The sequence below is a fragment of the Xenopus tropicalis genome, chromosome 2 (assembly GCF_000004195.4).
Source record: "Xenopus tropicalis strain Nigerian chromosome 2, UCB_Xtro_10.0, whole genome shotgun sequence".
NCBI lineage: Eukaryota > Metazoa > Chordata > Amphibia > Anura > Pipidae > Xenopus > Xenopus tropicalis.
In genome coordinates, this window is record NC_030678.2 from 82,070,208 (window position 1) to 82,097,063 (window position 26,856).

Sequence of the window (26,856 nt, forward strand, 5' to 3'; positions counted from 1 at the left end):
GTTTTGCCTTAAGCATTACTATTGTTGTACAGTTTCTTTACTAAGGGGTGTTTAAGACATGGCCCCTTTAATTAAATGAATTCTAATATATAGGTATAGTTAAGGGTGGTCAGTCTGGGCTGTGCATTTTTACCCTGGAATTATTTAGTTTAGTAATGAGGAAGAGCACAACCAACTATCACTTCTATACCTTGATTTTACATTTGCTGCTTCCAAATAGCGAAGCATGAATTTCCATCCAGTGAGTTAACCACTGCTGTTCATCTACTGTTCTCCCCCTTAAGTGGTTGTTGAATGCTAGTCATTGTTCAGTGGCTATAGAAATTTTACTTATTGATTATCATCATAACTTATTTATGTAATGGCAAAAAAATATGCAGCGATTTACAATAACGTATAGCAAAGGGGATCTTACAATAATCAAACAAGTTATACACTTGCAGATCTCTAAGACTTAAACTTTGCACAATGTCCATAGTTCTAGCCATGGCACTGAAATACTAGTTTGTATCTAAAGAAACATTTTGCCTGTATGTTCATGATACAGGAGGGGTGACCTGAAAGTAATAATGACAACACATGACTTTTGGTTAGGGGAATGTTAAGTGTTGTAGCACCAACCACTGGCAGGCCCAGGACTATAAAAAACAGCAGGTTCACATAAAGTGTGAAATGAAGTGACTTTATTATTTAGTTTACATTTTATATTTTTGTGGTGTGAATAATGTACCTTTCTGAAAATTATTTAAAAAAAAAAAAAAAAAATTAAGCCCAACATCAGTAAAAGGTACCAGAATCCTGCCAAGGCAATGCCAATCACCATGATCTTCATCTTGATCATATATAATCATACAGGAATACCCTATAATGTACAACCAGACCAAATGGTTTATTTTTTTCTCCGCATTGTTTCTCAGCAGTGTTTTTCCTGTGCTGACTTTGGCTTTGATTTTACGAAGGGAAGAAGCACACCAATATACTGGCCATGGCTTTTAACACATTTATTGCAGAAAATAAGTGGCACAAGCTTTCGTGGGATACCCCCTTCTTCAGGTGCAATGGAGGTGCAACTTCCTATGGAAGTATGTAAGTGGTGTGCCGAAGAATTACCCTATTGTTGGACTTTGGCTTTGACACATTTATCAGCTTTTCCCTGCAACATGCAGTTGTATCATGCCATGAGAACAACAGAAGGAATAGATGTGAAAGGATATGTATTTAAAGGAAAAGTAACACTAAAAATTTTTAAAGTAAAAAATCTATTCTACCCTGCCCCAATAATTGCCCTATCCTGCAAACCATTTATTATTTTGAATGCTTTATTAGAAAACACTTCCAGTCAAAAGGAGATACGGCGATGCAGGGGAAGCATCCACTATGCAACGATCGATTGATCGATCGATCCTATGCTCGATCAATCGATCGTTGCATATGGATGCTGCTCCTTCCGCCTTTTTTCAAATGACCGGAAACCAAGTTTTAACAGGTAATTTCTAAGAAAGCATTCAAAATAATAAATGGTTTGCAGGATAGGGCAATTATTGGGGCAGGGTAGAATAGATTTTTTACTTAGAAATCTTTAATGTTACTTTTCCTTTAAAGTACACTTTATACCTTTTAAAGTACACTTTAAAACTTGCAAGTATGCCTAACCAAGTTAACCAGAAATGGTATTTGTTAACTGAGTTTTTCTTTCAGTAATAAGCAGTCATTATCTGTTGGTCTACAAATATTTAAAACAATTTCTATAAATATCTCTACTGGTTTTAAAAATCATCTGTTTGTTGAAATGAGAAATTATTTAATCGAGAGATTGCCAGCAGAGAACTCATGGAGACTGAAAAATGAAAGGGTTGGAGGTGAATAGTCCACGGAAGGAACAGAAATGGCTTGGAGAACTGGAAAGTAGTGGGGATAAGGAAGAGCGTGGAGATCAGGGAGCAGATGGGGAGCCAAATTTACAGGGCCATTAGTCTTACCCTGATCATAATGTGTGTTATGTCTTTTTTGCTATTTTGAAATTGTACACCCAGTAGGGTTAGCAGTAATATGTAATCATGTAATCTCTTCAGCCACAGGTACATTTTATGATACCAATAGTTAAAATATTAGCCTCTCCTAAACGATAAAGGCTTTTTATAATAAGGCCTTTGGCACACTTTGAAGTTTTACACCAATGAAGAAGATACTTATTCTGCCCTCCATCGCTCCAGATTTGTGCCCATTCACAAGCGAATTCTAGTTCTGGCTATGCAGAAACACCTTGCAGTGAGCATGCTTAGATGTTACATCATTTTTCCTGCAGATTAACGCAGCCAAGTATTTTTCTGACATTTCATCAAATTTAATCTCATGTACTAAATATTTTTAAATCTCAGAGTTATACTTTGGCAAACAAGAAAGGTGGGTTCTTATATCTGCTGTTATTCTGATACTGCTTAAAGGCTATATAAAGTATTTTAAAAAGATTGCTCACTCTTCACATAAATCCGTGCCCCAGTGGAGTTATAATTTTTCGTCTCTAAAGCACACACTGATTTGGGGGAATGTTATTTGTATCACTAATGGAAAAAACAGGCGCTTTGCATCAAATTTTGCATTTGCACAACAAAAAAAAAACCCGTTGGCAAACCCCTTTGTATTTCTTACAACACAAGGTTTGCAATTGTGAATTTTTTTTATTTGTGCACATGCACAGTGAATTTATTAAAACTTCTTAATGAAAAAGCCACACCCACAATTACACCTTTTTACACCCAATTACATCTTCAAGCAGGTGTTGAAAATTTTATAAAAATATATGAAATATTATAAATGTTTAGTGAACAATATTACATTGCAAACAGCACTAAACAATTTGCAAAATATGCCATTTTACACAGCGCTTGCTGTTACATTATTATGTTTAGTGTCAGCAGCAGCATCTTAACCTACTTCTATGTTTTTTGGAGTTTGTGAGAAAACCAGTCGCTACCAAATGCGACATTTCTTGTATGTTTTTTTCTCACTTTCACTTCCATTGTGTAATTTCTACAGACAGAGTTGACATCACATGAAAAATCGCATGTGAAAAGTCACATCTGGTAACATTAAGGGGCCCATTTACTTACTCACGAACTGGCCGAATGCGTCCGATTGCGTTTTTTTCGTAATGATCGGTATTTGGCGATTTTTTCGGAAAATTATCGCGACTTTTTCGTTGCCATCCGAATGTTGCGTAAAATCTGGCGATTTTTTCGTAGCGTTAAAACTTGCGCGAAAAGTCACGCCTTTTTCGTAGCCATTCCGAAAGTTGCGCAAAATGTTGCGATTTTTTCGTAGCGTTCGGATTCATTCAAGCTTCAGTATGGTGACTTTTCTTGGGCCAGGTTGGAGCTGCAGGGTGCCATTGAGTCCTATGGGAGGCTTCCAAAATCATGCTAAGTCTGAAAGTTTCGCCCACGGCTTACGAGCGCTCAATACGAAAAAGTCGCGACAAGATACGAGTGAATCGTAATGGCTACGAAAAACTCGCATTTTTTCGCGAAAATCGTATTGGTAACGAAAAAGTCGCGACAATTTCCGAAAAGTCGTAAAGGCGCCGAAAAAATCGCAAAAAATACGAAAAAGACGCAAAATGTTCGTTTTCCAATCGGAATTTTTCCAATTCGGATTCGAATTTGTGTCTTAGTAAATCAGCCCCTTAGTGTTAGTTGAATAGGGTAGACCTAGACACCTGAGCTACTACGATTCCCCTTGACCAGCAGTTCGCAATCTGTGGGTCGGGAACCCCTTTGTGGGTCGAACACAACCCTTTCATAGGGGTCGCCTAAGACCATCGGAAAACACATATTTCCGATGGTCTTAGGAATAATTTTATGGTTGGGGGTCGCCACAACACGTGGAACTGTATTAAAGGGTTGTGAAATTAGGAAGGTTGAGAACCACTGCCCTGGACAAAGGCTTGTGCCGAAACATTGGGATGATTCTCACTTTTTCACCTTGGTATCGGCTTTCTGATACTTAAATTGTACTGCTGGGTGGTATGTATTACATCTTTCTTTTTCAATTTGTGTTATTCTAAATTTACAGAGATGTTGTATTCATTAAAATGTTAACCTAAATTGTTAAAAAGCATACCACTATTGTGTCTTTATTACAAATAAGAGTGTGCAGAGTATATTTTCTATATTAATTATGGTTATTCATTAATAGGGGAATAAATAACACTAGCACCCCATTTAAATATTTGATTAAACCATAGGTGTAGTGGCGATACTACACTGGGAGTGCTCTTTGAATAATATTATTTATTCTTCTGTTTATTAGTCCAAACTGATGAAACCTATCGTGAATGCTGTCGGTCACATATAAGCTCTCAGTGACTAATGTTAAAATGTGATGTTATATCTAATATCTTCAAATGTGGTATGGACACACTCCACTGTATCAGTTAGCTGCACTTTATATAAATAGCTGTAAGAATTTTTTGCAGAAACCCTGAAAATGTACATTATAGTGGGCCTCTATATAGCTGCCCCTAAAAAATATCCTCTGGAGGAATTAATTCAAATTATATTTTAGTCTTCTCTTAAAAAAGGTCCCATAGTCGAATGAAACATTGTTACACTAGAGTGCTGTGCGTTTTTAGCTGCCGAGTATTGGCATGGAATAGGTTATTTTATTAATTCATGTGTTTACCTGTATTTATGAAGCAGCTTTCTGTCAGGTGCCTACTTGAGACAGGCCTTTAGCACAAGCTATATTTGCTTCTGTAATTTTCTCTGAAGGAAGTCTATATTGAATAATTATAAAAAAGTGTTTGCTGTGCAGTTTTCCAAATAATGTATTCTGAAGGATTTGCATATTTAGTAGATAAATTCCTGTGGTACTCTGAATGTTGCTAGTAGTTCATTTCATACCACAGTAAAACATAGTTTTTGTGCATAATGAGTGTATGTGCAATTTTAAGCAGCTTTCCAGTATTCATGAATTAAAAATGTTCTATGTTTTTATAATTAAGCAGTTTGCTTTTCCACACTTACTCCTGGTTCTAAAACAATGTGGTAGAAGTCAGTTCTTCTGGTTTGTCAGTGGGTTTCTGCTACTGTAAATATAGACAGAGAAATGCTTCTTTCAATGGCAATTACATTTACTTTAACTTTAACTGAGCTAATCACAGTGAGCACTGGGTACTTAGTATGCTTTTTCCGCTTTTGCACAGAATCCAGACTTTAGACAGGGAGACCATGGAAAAACAGCACACAGGATTGTCGGCCTCTAAACCAAAGCTGCATATGCTGTGGCCATTCACCTCTGTGAAATGGTTTCAACTACTGTACTCCTTCACTTGGCTCATTGGCTCCAGCACAGGTGAGCATGTTTCCTGCAAGTGCATGAAAATGTTGCTTGAATTTTCTGTGTTCAAAATGTATATAGTGTGAGGGGAAAAATACATATTTTCCAAATGTATTTCATAGCTAAAGGAACATGTATATGTAGGTGAAAGACATGATAATATTTTAGTGAAATAAGTTATAACATGTTGAAAACACTGCTAGTTTTTCATAAGGCTGCTTGATGTCATTTTGATACTCAGCTGTAGCCATGGTAGTGAAAATAATATTTATTTCAGGCAATATTCTAAGGGCCTTGGCACAAGGGTTGTATAATCTGCTGGGATGCGAAGCCACTTTTGGGTACTTCAGTGCCAGGATGCAAAGCCTCATTTGGGTTCTTCTCTTTCTTATGAAAAAAAGCCAGGAGAACATATGCCACATGTGCTATAAATGTATCCATATTCTTGTAATTTTGGGTGGTGACTGCATGTGGGGATTTATCTGCACATCTTCTTCATCCGGAGGTATGATTGCCTATTGGTAGGGTTGCTACCTGGCTGCTATTTTACTGGCCTTGCCAAATGTGGCAACCCTACCTGCTGAGTTTAAATGTTAGTAGACTAATTCAACACAATCTATAAATCCCAGGTGTTCATAAAAATACCTTGGATGATCATGGGCCTTCAGTTAAGGGACCTGTAAAAGTCTTTTCCAAATTAAATTAATTTTTTTAGTAATCAGTATCTTTTAGTATAATATTTAATAATCTTGAAAAAAATTTTATTGCCTGCCCTGCCTCTGTCCTTTAGGCATACGCCTTCACTTTCTATTCTATTCTCTTCTCTTCTGTTCTGTATCTCTATTCTGCACTTCCTAGATGTCAGTACACTTCTCATTTCCTCCTCCTCATGGACTATAATGCATGGGCATCAAATTCCCCATTCTGGTGCATAAACAAGACTTTGGGATGATGATACAAAACTTGCCTTAATAATACTATTTACAAAATTGTGTCTGTCTGCTTGCTGTAATTATGAATTCCAAGACTAAAGGAATCAAGATTTAATAAGGTATATAGTGTAACCAAAGTTAAATTTGTCTGACTAACAGAATAGAAAAGTATTTAAAATTATTTCTTAGGGTGACAGGCCCCCCTTAGACAGTCCTGTTATGGAGCATACAGTGGTTGGGGCAAGCAATATGGCAGCTCTCACATCTGTGTAACAACACCATTACTCTACTGTCGCCAGGGTTGGACTGGGGGGGTGAAGGGCCCACCGGGGAGCACCAGCAAGGGTCGGGTCTGGGCCGCCGGGGCCAACCCAGTCTGACCCTGACTGTCGCCCAAAGTTGCCTTTCAAGGTGTATGCCATGCCACTGCTGATTTACATTCTTGCCGGTGAGACAATGCAATGCAATGGTCCAGGTGAAGGCACATGGGCGGATTTTGGGGTGGAAATGCATATTTGTGCGTTTCAGTGGCAAACTTAACTAAGTGTGCTGCACTAGGGCCGACACAGTGGCTCCAGGTGCAGTCACAGGAGAAGGATAATTCCAGTGGAGAGGCTGATTCTCGGCAAATCAACACCGTGTGGCATTAGCCTTAGCGTAAGTGAACATGGTTTGGTTTACAGTTCGTCTAAAGGAATGTATTATATTGATTGGTAGTAAATGCCCTTGGTAGGTTTATGTGAAAAAGTAAAACAATTTGCCCTGTAGCTCTTTAAGCGTTGTGTAACACGTGCGGTTTGTATTAGTGCTGACAGACATTATGGATAGGTAGCTGAAGGAAAATGTATTTTTCTGCGTGTGGCAGCAGGAGGGTTAAGGAAGTCCGAAGCTTAATGGCATTGTGTGTTCCAGGCTTGCACACATTCCCTGTCACCTCTTATTGGCATCACAGGCTTCTGAAGTGTAATCAGGTCATTCTGACCCTGGGGGAGGGGAAATGAACTGAGCCTCTGACAGCACAGACTGGATGGACTCTGATTTGCTGCGACAGTGCTTTGGTGACTAGCACAAAGGCTTGGTTGTCAACATCACATCCTGTTTGGTTATAATATCACTTGGTGGGCTGCACAAGGCACAGCCCAAGGTAGCTGCTGTTAGGGTCCAGGCCAGTTTGAATTTAGCAGTCCTCTGGCTTTGTTAGATGGTAGCTAAGTGGTTAAGTTTACCTTGTTTAACCCATCAAGTAGTATGGAAACCTTAAGAGAGGACTTTTCAACCAAACAAACAGAATTGCATGTGTCCAAACAATCAAATTGCCAAGCAGAATTTTCTCCAAATCTGACAGAATCCTATTATACATGTTAGTATAGATACTGATATATAGTTTATAGTTGAGTGTATAGATTAGTCTGTATATGTATGGGTATATATGTGCACCGGGGTTCATATGGAGTGGATGAACTTGTACTAGTATTTTTTCAACCCAACTTAACTATGTAAACTATATTGTATGCAATATTAAGCTGGCCATACACGCAGCGATACTATCGTACGAAACCTCGTTTCGTCCGATATTCGGTGCGTGTATGGCATGTCAGCGAGTCGACCGATATCGCAGGAAGCTGCTGCCAGGTTAGAAAATTTTGATCAGGCGCCATAGAAGGCGCCTGACCAAAATCTGCTGTCAGGGTTGAATCGGCAGAAGGAGGTAGAAATCCTATTGTTTCTACCTCCTTATCTGCTGTTTCAGCCCTGACTGTGTGTGGCGGATCTGACGATGTTTCGTGCGACCGCCACGTGTATGGCCAGCTTTATGCCTTGGATATTTAAACTGATGACTTATCAGAACTGCAGTGGGATTGCCCTCTTATCTCATTAAAATTGGGATTAGTTTATAGTTTAGTTGGATTCCATGTGGTTGCTTAAAAATCACAAAGCAGTCTGCAATAGGGTATGCACCTATAGGTAACAAAAAAATTAGACTTCAGACAGCAGTCTTTGTATTTCAGGTCATGAGCAAACTGCTAATGTTTAGTCTTTATTTACATACAGGTTTAGCAATGCAAAAATATGCATTCAGTTGTTTTCTGTGTTTAGCATTTATATCTACCCCTACATAAAAATCACTTTTGCAGTGAATCTAAGTTGCTAGTAAGTCATTTTTTTCTGATATAAGTGATCTTAAATATTTTAAAATATTTTAATTCCATACATAATGGAAGATTAGCTAAAAATGTCAGATTAAAGCTATTTTATTTGGCCAAACAAGCATATACTATACATTACCCCGCCCCCAAGGATTCATTATATCTTAGTTGGAATCAAGTACAAGGTACTGTTTTATTATTACAGAGAAATAGGAAATCATTTTTAAAAATTTGAATTATTTACTTATAATGGAGTCTATGAGAGATGGCCTTTCCGGAATTCTTAACTTTCTGGATAACTGGTTTCCGGATAAGGGATCCCATACTTGTATGACCTGTAGGGTCTTGAAATAAATTAAAAGTAAATTGCACAAGAACCAAAGCTTTTAACTGCCGGAAATTGAGCTGCCACTTTGAATGATGCACTGGGCTAATCCTTTCACAGGGAACCGAATATTTTGCAGTTTTTTTTTAAGGATAACAAAAGTGTCATTTGTTAGCATTTAAGAAGTATTAACCCTATCAGGCAACCCACAAAACCCTGCCTCTTGTTTTTCTACTGTAAGTAAATGAAGATGTAAAGCAAATCCACACATGTAATTAAGTTCATATATCCAGCCTGTGCAAAAATAGCTTGATTGCAACCACTCATGGGTTGAAGAAAAATGCATAGGATAATTTATTTATTAATTTTAGTAATACAAATGGTAGATATTCATGCATGAAATATTTCAGTTATTTTAACTTGTGTTCACAGTTTCTCATGCCATTATTCTTTTTTAAATATCTGTTTTTTTCTTAGGCATGGACCCCAGCAATGCTGTGTGCCAGAGAAGTAGTGTTCACTTTGGGTTTGGCTTTAGAACTATGAATTCTCATTTCCTACAACTAGTAGCTGGCCCCCAAACTTTGCATTCATGCCAAGCCTCTTGCTGTCAAACCCCACTCTGTGATGCCTTTTGGCTCCACAAGAAATCTTGCATGCTCACAACCTGCAGGACTCTACAAGAATGCAATGCAGCCAAAACTGACTCTGAAGGCTCCCTTGTGTTCATAAAGAGGTCAGAATCGACTCTGTTTCACCTAAGGCAACAGTTAGTTGGCCATAAAAACGTGCAGGACTGGATGAAGTGGACACCTGCAACAGCAAAAGTTTTCAGCAGAAGAAGACGGAGCAAAGGACCTCTGCAAAGGGTTAAAAGGGAAAGAGCTAAGTTGGGGGCTGGCAAAAGTGGAGATAATGAAGGAGTTCTGGTAATCCCGACTGCTGTAACCACCCACAAGGAAACCCCTGAGGTCAGTCATTTCTTAAATGGAAATTAACTTATTTTATATAACAATTTTAAAGGAAAAGTAACACTAAAGTTTAAGTAAAAAATCTATTTTACCCTGCTCCAATAATTGCCCTATCCTTCCCAGCTTTAATTATTTTAAATGCTTTATTAGAAAATACCTTGTAAAAACGTTGCATCCGGTCATTTCAAATACAGCGATCCAGAAGATGCAGAATCCACTATGTGATGATCGATTGATCGATCCTAGCCTTCCTTCTGTATCGGAAGGAGTCAGGCTAGGAGGAGATGTCATCGTCGCATAGTGGATTTTGCATCTTCTGGATCGCCGTATTTCAAATGACCGGATGCAAAGTTTTCCAAGGTATTTTCTAATAAAGCATTAAAAATAATAAACGCTGGGAAGGATAGGGCAATTATTGGAGCAGGGTAGAATAGATTTTTTACTTAAAGGAAAGTAACACAAATGTTTTTTTTAAATTCTCTGCTATTAGTAGTGTTGTAGTAAAAAGAGCATGAACTACTGGGTACATTGACTACTGCATGCTGTGGAAAGGTCATAGTATTGTTTTTTTTTTTTTTTGACTATAATCATAATTATGCATACACATGATCTATGTCTCATAAACATCTACGCTTATTAATCTTTCTACCTTTGCCACATTTAGGCTGATGCCACACGAGGCGTTTTTACGCTGCGTATTTTCTAATTCTCTCGGCGGCTGAAAAACGCACGATATCATCATCCATAGAAATAACTTGAAAAGACTTGAAGCAAACCACACAAAGCGTAAATACGCTAGAAAACACCTTAGCACGGATTTTTCAAGCGTTAGCCGAAATACACCAGTATTTGCAAAGCAAGCTATTCCTATGTATACACAAAGGCAGCTGCCAGACCTAGCGGAAATAGGCGGCGTTTTTTGCTATTTCGCACTATTAGCACCATGGAAACGGGATTTGCTACGTCACCAGTACTAGGCTGAAAAACGCCATAGTCAGGGGCTGTGTGGCTTGTGCGGCGTTTTGAGGCTGAGAAAAAATCGCAGCGTAAAAACGCCACGTGTGGCATCAGCCTTAACTGTGATCCCCATGGGTCATAACCAACATAAATGATGTGTTTTTTTACAAATTTATGTAGAATAATCAATTTTGCTAGAGCTCTGAACTGGCCAAAGGGCACACAGACCAGCAAACTCAGCATGCTGCAGGCTTTAATGTCACTAGGAAAAACAGGATGTGGGCCTAAGCCAACAGACAGTGTCAGGATGTGTATGCCTTGAAGTTACTGAAACTAACAGCTTCCATGTGACTATGTTGGCATGATTAGGTTTAACTCTTTTCAGTGAGAGATTAAAGATCACTTCCATTGCTTACTGTATGCAAGACTAAATATAGTAGCTAAGAGTGAACCATATAGTGATTATGAAATGGATTGATATTTCCATCTTAAAGTTTTTTCATCAGAGTCATCAAGTATTTACTTTGTATTCTTAAGTCAATATAGAGTTAGGACTGTAGCTGAGCAATGGTAGGAACTTGTGGCCTATTTGTCAAGCTCTGTGACTTTCTGCACTCTGGAAACTAAGTAAAAAGCAGTGTGATGCATGGCATGTTTAGATAGCTGTGTTGTTCATATATGTGTGGTTTCACATTGTCCATCATGACCGTTGAAATCCAGGCAAGAACTGGTTTATAAAGTTGCATGTCTTTTTTTTTATGCTGTCAAATACCTATGTTGCACCATTATTTTGCATAAGTTAAACTTCTTGAAATCCATCAAGTCAATATGGAAAATTCAAGAACAAGTAAATAACATCAAAAGTCCGCTTAAAAAAACACGCAATGCCAGATGCCATTTCTTACACAACATATTCTAGTGGCTGCTGCTTTTTTATGTTGTAATTTTACAGACTTATGCATAAAATCTGTGCACATTTTGATAAATGTGGCAGGCGTTACATGATGTCTAGCAATCAAACACAAATGTTTGGTGTGTTTGAGCATTATTTTTTTGTTGTTTTTAAACACAGTTTTATAAATAGGCCACTTTGTGTCTTAAGGGGACCATAGGTTAATGCCACACATAGCAGATTCTTAGCCTCCGGACACTGACATCAGCCTTCTTTCCTGCCTGCACCTGGAACCATTGCATCGACGCAGGTGCATGCACTCAAAGGGGATTTTGGCAAGGAAGAAGGCTAATATAAATCAATGGTGGGCACACTAACAAGCAATGATAGGAAATAAATTGCAAAAAAGCCCAAATGGAAGCCCCATGGAAGAAGGCTAATGCCAGCGTGGGGCGGATTCTTGACCTGTATTTATCCAGCGCAGTGCTGTCAAACTGGTGGTCTGCAGCCCCCCACTGTGTGGCCCCCCACCTGTTTGGCTGCTGTGACTGCTTATCTTTGTGTAAGATTTAAATGGTATCAATACTGAGATTAAATGGCTCCCTGCATTGTTCACACCTCATGCTCAGACTGTAAGCCCCCATATTGTTTACCTGTTCACACCTCAGACAGACTGAAGGAGCAGTGTCCGCATTGTGTCACAGTATGTACTGCTTGCCCTATGCTGCCTGTGTTTATGGCACACACAGACAACATAGGGCAGGCAGAGTATGGCACACACTGGCAGGGCTGGGCAGCCAGAGTAGGCACACACAGGCAGCATAGGGCAGGCAGAGTATGGCACACACAGGCAGCATAGGGCAGGCAGAGTATGGCACACACAGGCAGCATAGGGCAGGCAGAGTATGGCACACACAGGCAGCATAGGGCAGACAAAGTATGGTACACACAGGCAAGGTGTAGGGCAGGCAGAGTAGGCACATACAGGCAGCATAGGACATGCAGAGTATGGCACATAGGCAGGGTAGGGCAGATGCTAGTACATTTTTTTGCAATTGTTGTGCTGTTTGAGGGGGTGCCGATCCCTTTTGTGTGAATTGAGCACCGGGCTGAGTGTTTTTGGAAAGGCCAGGTAGTCAGGGTGAGTGCTTTCTCACAGACCTGTAGGCATCCCCACTCTTGTTTCCTACCAGTCATTTAGACTAGTAATTTGTAAGGCGGTAAGGAAAAAGGGTTGACTTTGCACTTTTCACTTTGTGTGGGGTGCAGTGTGCAGCAGACCTGCGGCAAAAGTTCTCTCGGAATGTGACAAAGGGGTCTGCACATACCCCAGGTGTTAGTAAATGACCCCTTTTATAGTAAATGACCCCCTCTTTTGTGCAAGGCAATATACATTATACAGCACTGATGTGACAGTTCTTAGCAAATCTTTATACATTGCTCTCATGTTGAACAAGAGGTATATTGCCCATTTAAGCTGTATTTGCTTCAGGCAAAAATTTAAAGATTGTTGACAAAAGAATAGGGGCAATTATGCAAAATCAATATTTTTCTAGCTCAGCTATGGTAATTTTTGTTTAATGTGCACAAACTGGCTAAACAACTTTAAACTCTAGAACCAGAACAATAAATAAAAGTACATAGACTAAATTAAATCACTTGCAGATATATTGTGCGTATAAATATGAATTTATGTGTTCTTAAAATATTACATATTATTAACTGTGAGGCTAACCTCATGAAGATTTTTAATTTTACACAAACAAAAATTAGTTAACATTAAATGCATACTGGTATGGGATATGATATCCAGAAAGCTCTGAATTATTTTAAGGCCATCTTTCTTGGACTCCATTTTAATAAAATAATTTACAATTTTAACAATGATCCCTTATACAGAAACCCCAGGTCCTGAGAATTATGGATAACAGGTCCTGTACCCATAGGCGGAGGGTGACTTTTTTTGTTTGGGGAGGCTAAATATGGGCCATACCCAGACTGACCTACAGCTAATGTGAGACTTAGTGGATTCGCTGCTGGTGTAAAAAATTAACCTCCCAAAAACCTCTTGCCGTTCCCACTGACTCCCAGGGAAACTGCGCAAAAGTGCGGGTGGGGGTGCTTTTTTTATAACCCTAAAATGCTTAGGATGTAAGCATTCATACGTGCACTTCTGTTAGGGGTTCTCTATACATTTGTGTTTGTGATCAGTTAGCTTCAAGGGGTAGTTCACCTTTAAATTAACTTTTAATATGATGTAGACATTGATATTCTGACACAAGTTGCAGTAGGTCCTCTTTTATTTTTAATGGTTTTTCGGTTATTTAGCTTATTGTTCAGCAGCTCTCCATTTGGTATTTCAGCAGCTATCTGGTTGATGGGGTCTTATTTACCAGGTAGTGGTTTAAACAAGAGATTGGAATATGAATAGTTAAGGGGCCTGCATGGAAAAATAAGACTGTAGCTTCACAGAGCAATACTTTTTGGTCAGTGACCCTCATTTGAAAGCTGGAAAGAGGCAGAAGCGAAAGGCAAATTATTCAAAAACTATAAAAAATTAACTAGTTAGACCAGTTGCAAAGTTGCTAGGAATAGGCCATTCTATAACATACTACAAGTTAACTTAAAAGTGAACCTCACCTTTAGAAGTGTTTTAAGTTAGCTTTATAGAGAGAGAGAGAGGCAGCAGGTACTGACATCCCATGCACGTTATATACAGTGAGACGCAGTCTTTATATACAAAACCAGCACATTATATGCAGTGAGATGCAGTCTTTATATACAAAACCAGCACATTATATGCCATGAGGAGCAGTCTTTATATACAAACCCAGCACATTATATGCAATGAGACGCAGTCTTTATATACAAAACCAGCACATTATATGCAGTGAGACGCAGTCTTTATATACAAAACCAGCACATTATATGCCATGAGACGCAGTCTTTATATACAAAACCAGCACATTATATGCCATGAGGAGCAGTCTTTATATACAAAACCAGCACATTATATGCAGTGAGACGCAGTCTTTATATACAAAACCAGCACATTAAATGCAGTGAGACACAGCCTTTATATACAAAACCAGCACATTATATGCAGTGAGACACAGTCTTTATATTCAAAACCAGCACATTATATGCCATGAGGAGCAGTGGGTACTGATGGCAGATATTCAGGCCCTGGCACTATAACACTGGCACGGATACACAACATTGGCTCCACTGTAACTAACTAGAAAAAACAATGACAAAAGTAAAAGAAAAATAGAAAGTGCAAAAAACCATAACAAATATATAAAAGCACAATGGGGGGGAAAGTTAACTTACCCTCCATCTGTTAGGGTAGGGGATAGGGATATTATAGTTATCAGGTGACAAAAAACAATTTAATTTCAGCTAGTGGGTCAGTCTTTAGAACATATAAAGTATAGTACCAATGTATAGTGCTTGTTGGATTAAAACTGCAGCAAAGGTTAAAAGTTGATTCTTGGGTAAAGTTTACAGCCTGCAGATTCTTCTTTTTTTTGTCTTCAATTCTGCACTGCCTCCAGTTTGCAAAATCTCCCGATCCCTGTCTGCATCTGCGCCTTGATTGGTCAATTTTACTGCCTGTCAAGAAAGCTGTGCTCTGATTGGAGAATCCACAAGAAGAAAGATCCAATCAGAGCACAGCTGATTTCTGCAGAACCTGGAGAAGATTTACTTAGGCTTAGCCTCCCCAAGCCTTATTGAAAATCCGCTTATGCCTGTACCTGTATATCCTTTTGACTTATAAGCATTTGCTTATATTGCATTTGTAATCTTACAATAAAGATTTAGTAGCATTTTTTCCCCAGATATCCATGTGCCCTGTTTATTTGATGCCAGCTTTCTGCCTTACCTATAGTATATGGCAAAACTCTACTTTTGTCTATGCAGTACATTGCCAGCCCTTCTAGTGTCTCTGAAATGTTTTGTACAGCAACTCTAGTGTCCCTGCAGTACAATGCATAGCCTATCTGTTGTTATCAGAAAGGTCTATGTAAATACAACCATAAGCACTAACAGAAATGTTGCATAAAGTCCTCTTTCAAAAGAAACACAGGATTTCTTGTCTCCTTTTTTGTAAACATGTTGTTTGGGCATCTGACTTCCTCTGTCAGAAAAATCCTTAATTTCATGGGCCAAAGTTTGTGCAGCTCTCTCCCTACTCCTGCTCATCCCTCCCACAAGAATGCTAAGAACTCCCTCCCCCCTCCCTTAGGAATGTGTGAGCTGAGGTATAATTGTTAGAGCTTCCAGCAGGAAGCTACTTAAAATGGCAGCTGCTGTCTTAGGCAAATAGAGAAAGCTTCTATATCTGTTTACTTGGGTATGGTAATGCAGAAATCTGCTTTGTGTGCCTGCACTTGGACCAATGCAATGGCTCTGGGTGCATGCACAGGGAAAGGCTGATGCCAGCAAAGAGTCTGATTTTTGGTGTTTTATCTGAAGGGTGAGAACCAGTCCCATGTGGAATTTGTATTAGTGTTCTTGCCACATGTCAAAAGGGTAGTTCACCCTTATAGCATGTTATATAATGGCCCTTTCCTAGCAACTTTCCAATTGGCTTTAATTATTTATTGTTAATAGTTTTTAAATTATTTGCCTTCCTCCCCTTCTGCCTATTTCCAGCTTTCAAATGGGGGTCACTGACCCCAGCAGGCAAAAAAACTATTGCTCTGTGAGGCTGCAGTTTTATTATTGTTACTTTTTATGATCTCTCTGTTCAGCCCCTCTCTTATTCATATTCACAGACGTAAAGGAACAGTAACACCAAAATATGAAAATGTTTTAAAGTAATTCAAATATAATGTACTGTTGCCCTGCGCTGGTAAGACTGGTCTGTTTGCTTTAGAAACTCTACTATAGTTTTTATAAATAACTTGCTGTGTAACTGTGGGGGCAGTCATTTAAGCTGGAAAAAAGGATAAAAGGCAAAGGTTACATAGTAGATAACGGGTAAGTCCTGTAGAATAGAATGGTGTTTTATCTGTTATCTGCTATGTCACCTGTGCCATTTCTCCTTTTTTCCAGCTTAAATGGCTGCTCTCATGGCTACACAGCAGGGTATTTATATAAACTACAGTAGGGTTTCTTAAGCAAGCACACAACTTTTACCAGTGCAGGCCAACTGTACATTATATTTAAATTACTTTGATACATTTTAATTTCTTGGTGTTACTGTTTCTTTAGTTTATGTTACCTTTAGGCGACATAAGGCATGTGATGCATGTGATGCATCATTTGTGCGTGGAAACATGGAGAATGCACCTAGTGTGTGCTGAAAAGCTAATGCTTTGTCTGTCAATATAGTTCCAGACACTGGGTTAAACCCAGGGTTGGCTTAGCTACATCTGCAGAGAAACACCCTGTATCCCTTCCCCAAAAGGCCAGTATACCCCTCTCCTAACTTTCATTGAGTGTTTTGGTTTGCTCTGTTTAACTGAAGTGATAATAGCCATAGATTTTTTGGCTATTAGTATGTTCAGCAAGCCCTATTCTAATTTGTGGGGTGAGCACATCAGGCTAGAATTGTAAGAAGCTGCTGTCTGCACTGTTGTGATCCTGTTAACCGGCAGCATGTGTGACCTCCACATGTGTGCACACCACATGTATAAGTACCTTGCAGGGCAACAGAATGTTGACAGGTGTCCCAAAGGGGATGATTATGGAAAATAAATTAAATTTAATTATATATTTATAGCTAAATATTATTAATATACAAATGTAGTTTAAGTAAGAGTTTTTCTGGTTCAAGCTCACCTTTGAGGCTTGAGATTTAGACAGCCCCTCCCCAGTGGCTCAAAATGTTATGTTGTTTGTCAGTTATAAGCTATGTAATAAGATAATTTTTAAAGAAATGTGCACATTGTCTTAACTTTTCAGTAACATGCATTATTAAATTACACAGTAAAGGTATATAAAAAGAGGTCATGTGTTTTTTTATGTTAAGAATTACAATGCTATCACTATATGGTTATCATACTCAGTCTACCAAACACATGACCTTGACATGATTTTGTAACAGTAGCCATACCTCCAAACTAGTGATGGGCAAAATAATTTGTCAGGCATGGATTTGTGGCGAATTTCTGCGTTTCGGCATTGGCAGATATTTTCATGAAACTGCCAAGTAAATTTGGTGCAGAAAACTGATGTGCATCAAAAACAGTTGTTGAGTGTGCCGTTTTTTTGTTACGTGTCAGAAAAAAATTAATTAATATATCTGTATCCAGAATCTCGTCACCTTGGGGCATTCCCACCAAATGTATAGAAAGGATTTATGTTGTCCACAGTTCCTGAAGCAAAGGGCTGAAGTTAAAGGGTACCACTTTTCTAAGGTGGCAGGGACCAGTTATCATTGGTGCAGTACTTTTTGGGAAGTTTCGTGTATAGATATGTTTATAGAACATCCTACTAAGTCCTTGAAAATATCTGTCCATGTGTCCAAATATAAACAGACTCATAAGTCTTGTTTCCAGGCTTGGATAAATTTTACATCTTTTAAAGGGGTTTGATGAGTCATATGATCATATATGGTTAAGAGTGTCCGTTTCTGAGGGAGTATTCGTAAGCACATTAGTTCAAAGGAAGTCGATAATGGAAACGTTTTCTCCTTCCAAAGTGACATGGTGTAGTGTTGAATTTGAAAATATCGAAATATTTATTGTGGAGGGATGTGTATGTTTTCTGTAGTTGTAAGGTAAGTAAGGACAGATTGTTTTGTTCCCACCATTAGAAAGTTTTTCTGGAGTTCCAAGGAGGGGAAAGTAATATACTGCCAGCTGGTAAAGTTAGTATAGTTAGTTGATAGTTATGTCGGTATCTCCGCCAAGTGAGTGCACCAGGATTATATTAGATCATATTGTATGTATAAGATTGGTAGTCCATAACACATTTCGGACATGACCTTTCTCTGAGAATCTCTGTTCAATATTAATCCATAAAGGGGCTCCCTCATCCAGATGCCAGGCTACCAGTTGGCTAAATTAGGCAGCTATGTAGTAATGTTTTAGGTTTTGGATGCCAAGGCCCCCCTTATATCTACTCAGCTGTTTAGAAATTAAAAACATTTTGTAGATGCTTTAACATTCCTGATGGGGTGGTGGAGTTCTAAAAAGGTATATTAGCTGTGGGAGGGTAGACTTTACCAAACACTTTTAACTGCATATCTGAGTGGATAAAATTCAGACTATCAGTGAGCTATGGGACATTGCTGTCAAGTAAAGGTGATCAGAATGCTTGAAATCTCCATAAAATATACCATTTGGTAATGCTGTTATAGGCCTATTTCCAAAATTATTGCCTGTATGGTAATCAAGTTAAAGGAAAGCAGTCCACAGTCATTCTCAAGTGTCCGTCAATATGCCTTTTGCCATTTCCTTTTGAATTACATTTTCTTTTATGCTAAATAGACTGAAATAAGTCCATATTAAATAAATTCCATGGAAACATATATTCCCACTAAATGATGGGATATCTTGACCCAGAGTAGACGAGAACGAGGTAGAGGTACTCCAATCAACCCAAGAAGCCAACTAAGACCATATCATACTGTACTAGTTAATGGCAAGATTTCTTTTTTATTTTTTGCACTAAACCGCAAAATCTGAAATTGAAATAAAAGTTTCATTCTACTTTCTTTCTCCAAGAACACAAAACGAATCAGCAGCCCACTGAGAAGCCCTGTATATAAACAAATACCTCCTTTCCTCCAGTTCTGAGACTGCTCTTTGGAAACAGGAAGTAGAATGTCACTTTACTATTTTTTTGCACTGTTTAGTGCAACAAATGGAAAAAACATCTTGTCATTTACTGGTACAGTATGATATGGTCTTAGCTGGCTTCTTGGGTTGATTTAAGTGAAAGAACATGTATGAGCACTATTAAAAATAAGTTGTTTGTGCAGAGGCAGAATTATACAGACTCACCAGTGTTCCTTCATTTAGTTTGCAATCGCAGCTCTGTGAGGTGGTACTGCCTTTGAATCCTACTCTGTATTTTTGTCACAAAGTTCATTGTTCATTTTAAAGACCTACCGTGTATGTAATTCTGCAAACAAATTTATCTATTAGTTATTTGGGGCCTCCCTTTATTAGTGACCGGTCACCTGGCCCCGTTTGGTAGGCCCTGCCAGCAAGTAAAATGGGGCCCCAATGAAAACTAACTGTCCTTCCCCTACATTGTCATGCCCCTGTCCATCATCTGGCCATGCCTTTTTTAAGCCAAAACTTTGCCCATAATCCACCTACTCACGCAAAGCCTTCCCCCCCTCCACGACTCACCAATCACTCAACGAACTCAAGGATCCCCTCTGTCAAAGGGCAGCTCACTGCAGGGACTCCTGTACCCATATTATGACAGCCACGAATGAGGATATGTGGAAAACGTAAAATCCCATTGCTTATTTTTATTATCTGAACTTTGGAGTTATTCTTGGGCTGCTGCTTCAAAAATATTTACTATTTCATCTATTCTGAATTCCATGTAAGAATTTGAGAGATCTATCACCTCTATTCACTATTATTTAAAAATAAATGCACAATTGTCGATGCACATCATTGAACAACTCCCAAAATGTACTATCACATGATAAAATAATTTCTTAACTAATTTGTCTTACTACAAAAGTTTTAATAGTTTGTTTAAAACTTTTGTAATTACTATTTGTAGATGGATAGAAAACTGGCTTAAGGATAGATTACAAAGAGTGGTGGTAAATGGAACATTTTTTTAATTGGGCCAGTGTTGTTAGTGGGTCAGTCCTTGGTCCTTTGCTTTTTAACTTGTTTATTAATGACCTGGAGGTGGGCATACAAAGTACTTGTTTCTATTTTTGCTGATGATACAAAATTGTGCAAAACTAATAGGTTCCATGCAGGATGCTGCCACTTTTCAGAGCGATTTGACAAAATTGAAAAACTGGGTAGCAAAATGGAAAATGAGTTTCAGTGTGGACAAATGCATGTTCTGCACTTTGGTAGAAATAATATAAACGCAAGTTATACACTAAATGGAAGTGTGTTGGGGTATCTAGGGAGAAGGATATAGGGATTTTTGTAGATAACACGTTGTATAATTCCAGGCAGTGTCATTCTGTGCTGTCTTGTATAAAAAAGGGCATTGACTCAAGGGATGAAAAAATAATTTTGCCTCTTTATAGGTCTCTGAGTATGCAGTGCAGTTTGGAGCTCCAGTCCTTAAGAAGGATATTAATGAGCTGGAGAGAGTGCAGAGACGTGCAACTAAACTGGTAAAGGGGATGGAAGATTTAAGCTATGAGGTTAGACTGTCAAGGTTGGGGGTTGTTTTCTCTGATTACTCTGTACAAGTACATTAGAGGGGAATATGGGCAGATAGGGGATGTTCTTTTTTTCCCCATAAAAACAATCCGTGCACCAGAGGCCACCCCTATAGATTAGAGGAACGGAACTTTCATTTGAAGCAGCGTAGGTGGTTTTTCAGGTGAGGGCAGTGAGGTTGTGTAATACCCTTCCTACTGATGTTATGATGGCTAATTCTGTTTGTGTTTAAAGGAAAAGTAACACTAAATTTTTTTAAGTAAAAAAGCCATTCTACCTGGCACCAATATCTGCCCTATCCTGCAAACCACTTAGTATTTTAAATGCTTAAATAGAAAATACCTGCTAAAACTTGGCTTCCTGTCAATTGAACTACAGCGATAAGGCAAAGGAAAGAGCTGCATCCACTATGCGACGATCAATTGATTGAGCCTAGCCTTCTTTCTGTATAGGAAGGAGTCGGGCTAGGCTCGATCGCATAGTGGATGCAGCTCCTTCCTATGCCTTATCGCCGTAGTTTAACTGACAGGAAGCCAAGTTTTAGCAGGTATTTTCTATTAAAGCATTTAAAATACTAAGTGGTTTGCAGGATAGGGTAGTTATTGGTGCAGGGTAGAATAGCTTTTTTACTAAAAAAAAATTTAGTGTTACATTTCCTTTAAGAGGGGCTTGGATGAGTTCTTGAACAAGCATGGTATCCAAGGCTATTGTGATAATAAAATCTACAGCTAGTTTTGATGTTGGTATATATGGTTTATGTATGTGAGTTTATAAATAGGCCAGAATAGGTTTGTCTGTTTGTGCTGGGTTTACTTGGATGTGTTGAACTTGATGGACCCTGGTCTTTTTTCAACCCTATGTAACTATGTTATAATTGATGTATTTTCCTGCCGCTTACAAATGCATTTGCTGTTATACTGACATTAACACTTTTGTCTTTTTCAGGTTGAAAAACCTACTCAGCTACCCAACACACCGTCTTTAAGCCACCCAATCACAGGACAACCTTCTTTGGTTTTTAGTGATAATGTCACTGGTGCATTACCTGAAGATCCAGTGGCTACTGGGCACGACATATCCAACAGTATTGTCACCATTATTCCTAATGTAATATCCGGCAATTCAAGCACACAGCCAACCACGCAACCTACCAGCACTCCTGCAGCAGGTAAAGCCACCTACAAAACACAATCTATCTTTCTTATATGAATTGGTCATACCACCTCAGAAAATGCCATGTACAGGGGGTAACACTAGAAACAGTGGACACTGTGGCTGTTGGTAGTCCAAGAATGTTGAAGGCCTTGTAGGCCTTCTGACGCGTAGGTAACAGTATATTTATGCTAAACAGATAATCTTCCCTTATAACAATTTTTCTGTGGGAGCCTGTAATATTTGTTTGTGATTGGAAATTTAGTAGCTCTCAGCTATTAATAAACAGTGATGTGAAAAGGCAAGTATGCCCAGTATTAAGTTTTTACTTTTTAAAAATACACATATTTAATCTATATTTCAACATTATTAATAGATAAAGGGGATATAAGGTTAATAAAATGCATGCATGAATTAACTTTTTAGGCTATTGTGTAATTAAACATGAATGCACATTTTGCATGTGGAAAAAGTAAGTACTACCCAATATTTATCACTAGCGCAAATACATACATTTACAATCAGGCACACCAGATCAGGTGCAAATTATTAGAACATCAATCAAGATGATTTTGGAGCAACCAGTCCTATTTAAACCTATACATTTTGCACTCTGAGGCTTTTAGCAAGAAGGATATAGATACCTATAAATGTGGAAGGGATTTAAGAGATCACTAAGCAATTAGGCTGCAATTATTCCACTGTCTGAAAAATTATCAACAAGTGGAGAAGATTTAAAGCCACAGCCAACTTGTTCAGGACTTCCCAGCAAGTTTAGCCTGATAGCACAATGTATGATGCTAAAAGAAGTCTCTAAGAACCCAAAACTTTCATCACAGGATCTACAGGCAGCTCTCACAACTATGGATGTCAACGTGCATGAGTCTCCAATTAGAAAGGGACTGCACACATTCACCATCATTTATGTATATAGTTTCAGAAAGTTACACAGCACTACAATAATTAAACAGGAGGTAACTGAGTGAAAAATAGGATCAAAGGGTCCTACTCACAAAAGCTTACATTATTTCTACACAGAAGGGGTGCCAGGTATCCCCCCTGCCCTGTCCCCGCTACCCCACCCTGCCCCCACTACTTGTGTTTAAACCTGATTCAGGGACTTGCAAAACCAAAGTGATGTCGCTGCTGGGTGGAAGTGTCGTCACCTTTGAGGCAGATCAACCAGGTCGGGGAAAAATTAACTTTAAACTTAGGGAGGTGGGGGGATTGCAAGCCTGCAACTGACCCGAGTACCCAGACAGGGTACCTGTATAGTGCACTACAAATTCTTTATTAAATCATTTGAAATCAGGGTTTTGCATAATTATGATCTTAACTCACTGGTCTGCAACTCGCTTTGAATCCTGCTTTTTGTGACCCTAGTCAAGTCGGGTTTCAGATTGTTGTGTGAATAATCACTGGACTGAGATTAAAAGACTTTTGGGTTTGATTTATACTACCTGCTTATGACATGGCATGTCAGGGTTTCGGGTTATTTTGTCACTTAATAACTGCGCTATGCCTTAAGATCCTGTTTGCTTTCTGTTCAGTCTTTTAGCTCATGTGCAATGGGATTTGAGTTACTGTAAGTGATCAGTGGGTCCTGGTCTGATTTACCACCTTTTGTCCTAGGACAAGTTACTTAATCAACTTCTGCGTAAGCACTGTAATTTATATTGTATACATTACATAGCAGATATTCAATGTGAATAAAATGTGTATTGTGTTGAATAAAATTAGCAGCACTGTAAAAATGATTAACACTAGGGATTATTATTATTTATTATTATTAACATTTATTTATAAAGCGCCAACATATTCCGCAGCGCTGTACAATAAGTGGGTTTTATACATTGGACATACAGAGTAACATATGAAGCAATCAATAACCAATACAAGAGGTGAAGAGGGCCCTGCCCAAAAGTGCTTACAATCTACAAGGGATGCACTGAATCCAGGATTCAGTTTGATATTCGTCCAGGATTCTGCCTTTTTCAGCAGGGTTCCGATTTAAAAATCCATGGTCCTGGCCGAACCGAATCCGAATTTGGAAGGGTTAAATGTCGCCGCATGAACATGGAAAAGGGAAATTGTTCGCCGCACAGTGACATTTAACCCTTCCTTATCCTAATTAGCATATGCTAATTCGGTTCTCTATTCGGCTGAATCCCTTACCATGGATTCAGGGGTTTGGCCTAACCCAAAAAACTGGGTTTGGTGCATCCCTAATTAACACATACAGAACATCATGGACATGGAGTTATCAGGATTAGATATTTTTGCCTAAAGGCAAAGACACGTGGTGATTAGTGTGTCTTATGCATTAACCTATGGCGGGATAGCTTTTTTAAAAAGTCGTGGCGACTAATCAACCCATGTGCCTTCTCCCTAATATGGAGCACCATGCCTAAAATATGCTGTAATTAGACAGTACACAATAGGAAGTAGAATTGCAGATTTTCCAAGTATCCTGAATACAGGGTTTTCAGATACTAAACTTTGTGTATGTATACCATGTAGGTACAGTAGGGGTAATTTACCAAAGACTGGGGAAAATGAAAAGAGCTTACCCCTTAATGCTTATTACTCAAGCACTTATTCCCCCTGTCTAGCTGCAGTCTGCACCTTGGGGCACAGTCACGCATGGCAGATCTGCTTTTATACGCAGCTCAATGTATCTCCACAGACAAGAACCGGGTCAGCTGTGTGCAGCTAGACTAAGCAGATTTCGGGCCAAAAATACATACTCTAATGTTTTTCTGGACAAAGTCCACTCAGTGTAGCTGCACATAGGCTGACCTAGTGCCTGTTTATGGAGCTACAAGGAGCTGCAGGTGAGAGCAGATCCACTTTTCTCAGAGTGAGTAGCAAAAGTGAATCATTCACCATGTGGGACATTGTTTTGTCCATCTGAACACTAGTCCCAGTAAATTGACTGACCACTCTTAGGGCAGTGGCACACAAGGAGATTAGTCACCTGCAATAAATCTTCATTCCAGTAATTTCTAGTATACAAAAACTGATTAAAAGAGAAGGAAAGGTAAAAATCACTGGCAAATATTAGGCAACCCCCAGTGGTTTTAATCGTTTACCTTTTTCCCTGAGCTGGTGCTCTTGTTAGGGCAGTGACACATGGGGAGATCAGTCGCCGGCAACTAATCTCCCCACAATGCCATCCCACCAACTAGAATGTAAATGGCCAGTGGGATGGCATACGTGGCGCCGAGATCTGCCGAAGTCACGCATTGCTGCGCGACAACTACCTTAGGAGAAAACCGCACCAGCCTGGGGTAGCTGCAAGGGAGTAATCCACTTCCTTCTTCTGTCTTTGTGTCGCTTGCGCATGCGCAGTAGAGTGAAAAGCCGAACTTTAACAAGAAAGACAGCATTTTCACCCCACTTGGTATGAGCCAGTCCTGGAATTCAGAAGAATGAAGAGAGATGGAAGAGGATTGCTCCTTTATAGCTACCCCAGGCTGGTGCAGTTTTCTCCTAACAGGAGTACCAGTCCGGGGAAAAAAGGTAAACGATTACAATCACTGGGCAGTGCCTAACATTTGCCAGTGATTTTTACCTTTCCTTCTTCTTTAATCAGTTTTTGTATACTTGAAATTAAACAGGACTGTAAATCTTTGAGCGTAGTGGCATTAAAGGGTTACATCCATTAAAGCTCCATCAGCAGGTTCAAATCAAAGTATCTTCAAGCACAAGAAAAATGTGGTTAGGAAGATAACAATCTGGAGGGCCTTCCTATCAGGTAGGGCATTGTATAAGGGGGGAAGGCACCATTAGTGTTTGATTTTGTTTCATGATGGGGAACTGACTCTGCTACTCTTATCATGACATCCCTAGCCTCAGGACACCCCAGCAACCAAAAAGAACAATTAAGTTTCCATTCTTTTTCCCGTTGCATTGCCATTTTCCCTACAGCATTCTTTTGTCTTCTTTATGAAAAGGTTTTCTTTTTTTTTTACTTTTTACTCTTCCTCCAGTTTAGCAACAAATGTTATTCCCTTGTCCATTATTTTATTTATGCTAAACCACAAATTAGAATGCAGTTTGATGTATTGCCTATCTCTTTATCTGAGCTTTTCTCCCCTTTTTTAATAATGAGTGTACCATTAAGAATTGGTATATATTTTGCAGATATTACAGAGAATGATCTAAATATCCAGGTTGTCCCAATGAGTGGATTTTTGCCCTTTAGTGGACGAAATCAGGCTCATCTGATTGGCACTTTGTCTAGGCAGACCCATCTGGAATAGACTGGCATCTACAGCCCCCACCCAAATTTGTCAAACCAGACATGGGTTAAACTGAATCTTTGTCATTGGTGGACCAAAGCAAGCTAATCCAATTGGTTTGGCCCCAGGTCAAACATAGACCATACATAGAGAACAGCTTGCATCAACAGCTCCCACCTCACAATGTCACCATATGAGTGTGTTCTGGACAATTTTCCTACCAAAGCACTGGTCCAAATCAGGCTTATCCAATAATCCAGCATAACAAAATCTTTGGCTACTGGTTATGTGTATATTTGAGTCTGCGTTAGTTGTTCATCAAAGTGGGGCAGCTCTAAAATATTTCCAAAACTTTCTGCTATCTGCTTTTGTTAAATTACATAGTTCTAAGTTCATCATCTGAAGTAACTAGGCTCCCATTCTTCTTTGTTGGCCGGGCCCTTCTTTCCAGGGGAGGCAAAATAGAATGGGGCACAGTGTTAGAAAAGTGTTTAAATGATCATAAAAACAGTTGCTCAAATGCAATGCAATATACCTGTGGGCAAGCTGTGTGTCAGTTGGGGAATTTTT

The 26,856-nt window shown here is 39.0% G+C and overlaps 1 protein-coding gene across 2 annotated transcripts in view; it reads left to right on the forward strand.

The window, feature by feature from the left end:
• The window catches only part of kiaa0319l (kiaa0319 like), a 55,623-nt gene that overhangs the window by 6,420 nt on the left and 22,347 nt on the right, over nt 1–26,856 (forward strand). The window contains exons 3-5 of one of the 2 annotated variants that reach the window (XM_002938832.4): nt 5,204–5,352; nt 9,219–9,712; nt 21,836–22,058. In XM_002938832.4, coding sequence (XP_002938878.2) covers nt 5,229–5,352; nt 9,219–9,712; nt 21,836–22,058 — 841 coding nt within the window. In that variant the 5' untranslated portion in view covers nt 5,204–5,228. The remainder of the gene's footprint in view (nt 1–5,203; nt 5,353–9,218; nt 9,713–21,835; nt 22,059–26,856) is intronic. The other variant, XM_012957372.2, reaches the window with a different exon arrangement.